Below are 2371 nucleotides of genomic sequence, written 5' to 3' on the forward strand. Positions count from 1 at the left end.
AGGGTGCACTAGAGGCCTGGTCTTGAAGGTCAAACCTTACCAGGCTTGGGCTAGCACCACACCCCTCATCTGTGGAATGAGGACTGAGATGGCCACATAGAGCTGTCATGAAGGCATTCGATCTTCCCGGTCTGTTCCAGATGCTCCCGGTCTTTCCCACAGAGTCCACGAACTGGTATGCAGCCCTCCCTTTAATCAAGGTCCTGTCCTGTTCCTCAAAACATCTGTCATTCCATATTGCTGATTCCATCAGATGCACCTCCCTGGAGCTGAAATGACCTCCACCCCAGCCAGCTGAACCCATTCCACCTGTTTTCTGGACAAGTCCCTTCCACGTTCCGAGAACAGTCTGCTTCCAGGTCTGTCTGTCCCTATGATTCCTTGTGCGCCAATGTGCAGAACAAACATCTCTAGAGTTTACGGAGGTGACTAAGAGTCTGGCAGCATGCTAGTCATTACATGGGTGAAGTATGAAGTGTGTGTGAAGTACGTATGGTTCAATCTCTGCCAACACACACACACACACACACACACACACACACACACACACACAAATGCACTCACACACCCCTATAAAAGCATCAACACCATCTCCCTCCCAGGAAACCAAAAGGTCAGTGTCATGGGCAAGTGAGATACTCTCTGTCCAAAGCTAGGGCTGCCTGGAGCTTCAGGGACCACCGAGTTCCTGGAGTCCTAGTAGCTAGGAAATCAAACAGGATAAGTTGTTTACTGGCCAGGCAGCAGCCTGGACCTCTCAAGTTATGACCTCTCAAGTTGCACGACTCTTAAGACATTTTCAAAAGAAACTATCAAGTTTCTTGTCCTTTGGGCTGTTGGGGTTGGTAGCCTCAGTTCCACTTTGGGCCTCTAACCGCCTCAGGCTTTTTGCAAGTTACAGGCACTTGAGAGTGCGGATGAAAAGGAAATGGAAACTCAAAACTGTAAAGCAACCCAGTTTTATTTTGGTTTTAGAGGCCACCCGGAGCATGGCTTCACTCTGCAGGGTGTAAAAACCTTCCTTCCCAGAGGCCCAGGGAAGGTAGGGGTACAGGGAGATGGCTCCCTAGACCCAATCCGGTTAGTAGGCTGCACGAGATAGAAGGTAGAGGCCTGCAATGGCTCAGATTGGGGCAAAGGGGCGGAAAGAGGGCACAGAATTCAAGAACATGGAATCCGCAGGCTGGTTCAGTTCCCTCCATTAGAACGCTGAGGCTTGGGTACGAGAAGCAAGACCCAACCGTCATCCGGCAGGAGGCAGGGCCTGGAGGCAAGGCAGATGTCCACAGCTGGAGCCGTCTCGGCGCGGAAACCCGGCGCCTCCACCCTCACGGAGGGTGTGTGCAGGCCGGGCCACCGGGCGCAGTCCCGCGTCTCTCGGTGGTGGCGTTTAACAGCTCACCGAGCCGGCGGCCGGCACTGACCCCAGGTCCGAGAAGCAATCGAACTCGCTTTGGCCAAGGAAGAGCTCGGGCAGCTCGCGAACACGGTGCAGCCCGAGCTCGAGTTCCAGCGACGTCAGCGCCTCCTCGTCGATGAGCTCCGCGTCCATGCAGCCCAGGGCGGGGGGCAGCGGCGGCGGCTGCGGCAGCGGGGACGCGGCTCCGGGCGCCGGCTGCAGAGGTGAGGGCCCTCCCGCGGCTGACGGGGGCGCCGGCATGCGGCCCGGGGACGGCGTAGCTGCAGACTGAAGGTGCGCGTTACCGGCGCCCGGCGGCTGCGAGACGGGGAAGGGCTGGAAGGAGACAGGCGATCCGAAAGAGCCGTATGCCAGGGTCCCGGATGGCGGCGGCGGTCCCAGCGGAGCCCCCCGCGGTCGCAGACCGCTGTCCAGGCCCGGGCCTGGGTATGGCTGCAGAGTCCGGGGCGCGTGCGGGCCGTGGGCGTGCGGCGGCACCTGTAGCAGGCAGTAGCCCTCGGCGAGCATCAGGTGGTCAGCCATGGCAGCTGGCGGTCAGTCAGCACACGCCCCGGGTCTCGGCCAACGGCTCCTCTTGGGCAGGAGACCCGGGCACAGTGAGGTTCCTGCAACTCAGCCAGACAGAGGAAGATTAAATCGGATTTGTTCACTGTCTCACGCGGGTCTCCCGGATCTCCCCTCTTCTGCGCTGCTCCACCGCAGTAGTTGCAGACCGCAAAACAACCAGACAGCACAAGGGTTTACAGGCTTTCGCACAGAGCTTCGGAGTCTGGCGACTTCTTATACCAAGAGGCGGGATCGCCACGCCCCCTGCCTGTCATTGGCTGGGCGCCGGTCTAAGAAGTTATCGGTGCCGCCCCCTACCAGAGCTCCGCCCTTTGAGCTTCCCAGGGCGTCCCAGGTTGCTGGAGCTTTGGTGAGGCTGGGTGGTTGATATTTTCTGGGGCTTGG

The 2371-nt window shown here is 58.9% G+C and overlaps 1 protein-coding gene across 1 annotated transcript; it reads right to left on the reverse strand.

Annotated features, from left to right (window-relative positions):
- Positions 1-943: 943 nt before the first annotated feature.
- Cited4 (Cbp/p300 interacting transactivator with Glu/Asp rich carboxy-terminal domain 4) lies at positions 944-2155 on the reverse strand. The gene has a single exon (XM_032888560.1). The coding sequence runs from the start codon at positions 1940-1942 to the stop codon at positions 1391-1393; it is 552 nt and encodes a 183-aa protein (XP_032744451.1). The 5' UTR covers positions 1943-2155; the 3' UTR covers positions 944-1390.
- Positions 2156-2371: the final 216 nt, after the last annotated feature.

Source organism: Rattus rattus, chromosome 1 (genome assembly GCF_011064425.1).
Source record: "Rattus rattus isolate New Zealand chromosome 1, Rrattus_CSIRO_v1, whole genome shotgun sequence".
Lineage (NCBI taxonomy): Eukaryota > Metazoa > Chordata > Mammalia > Rodentia > Muridae > Rattus > Rattus rattus.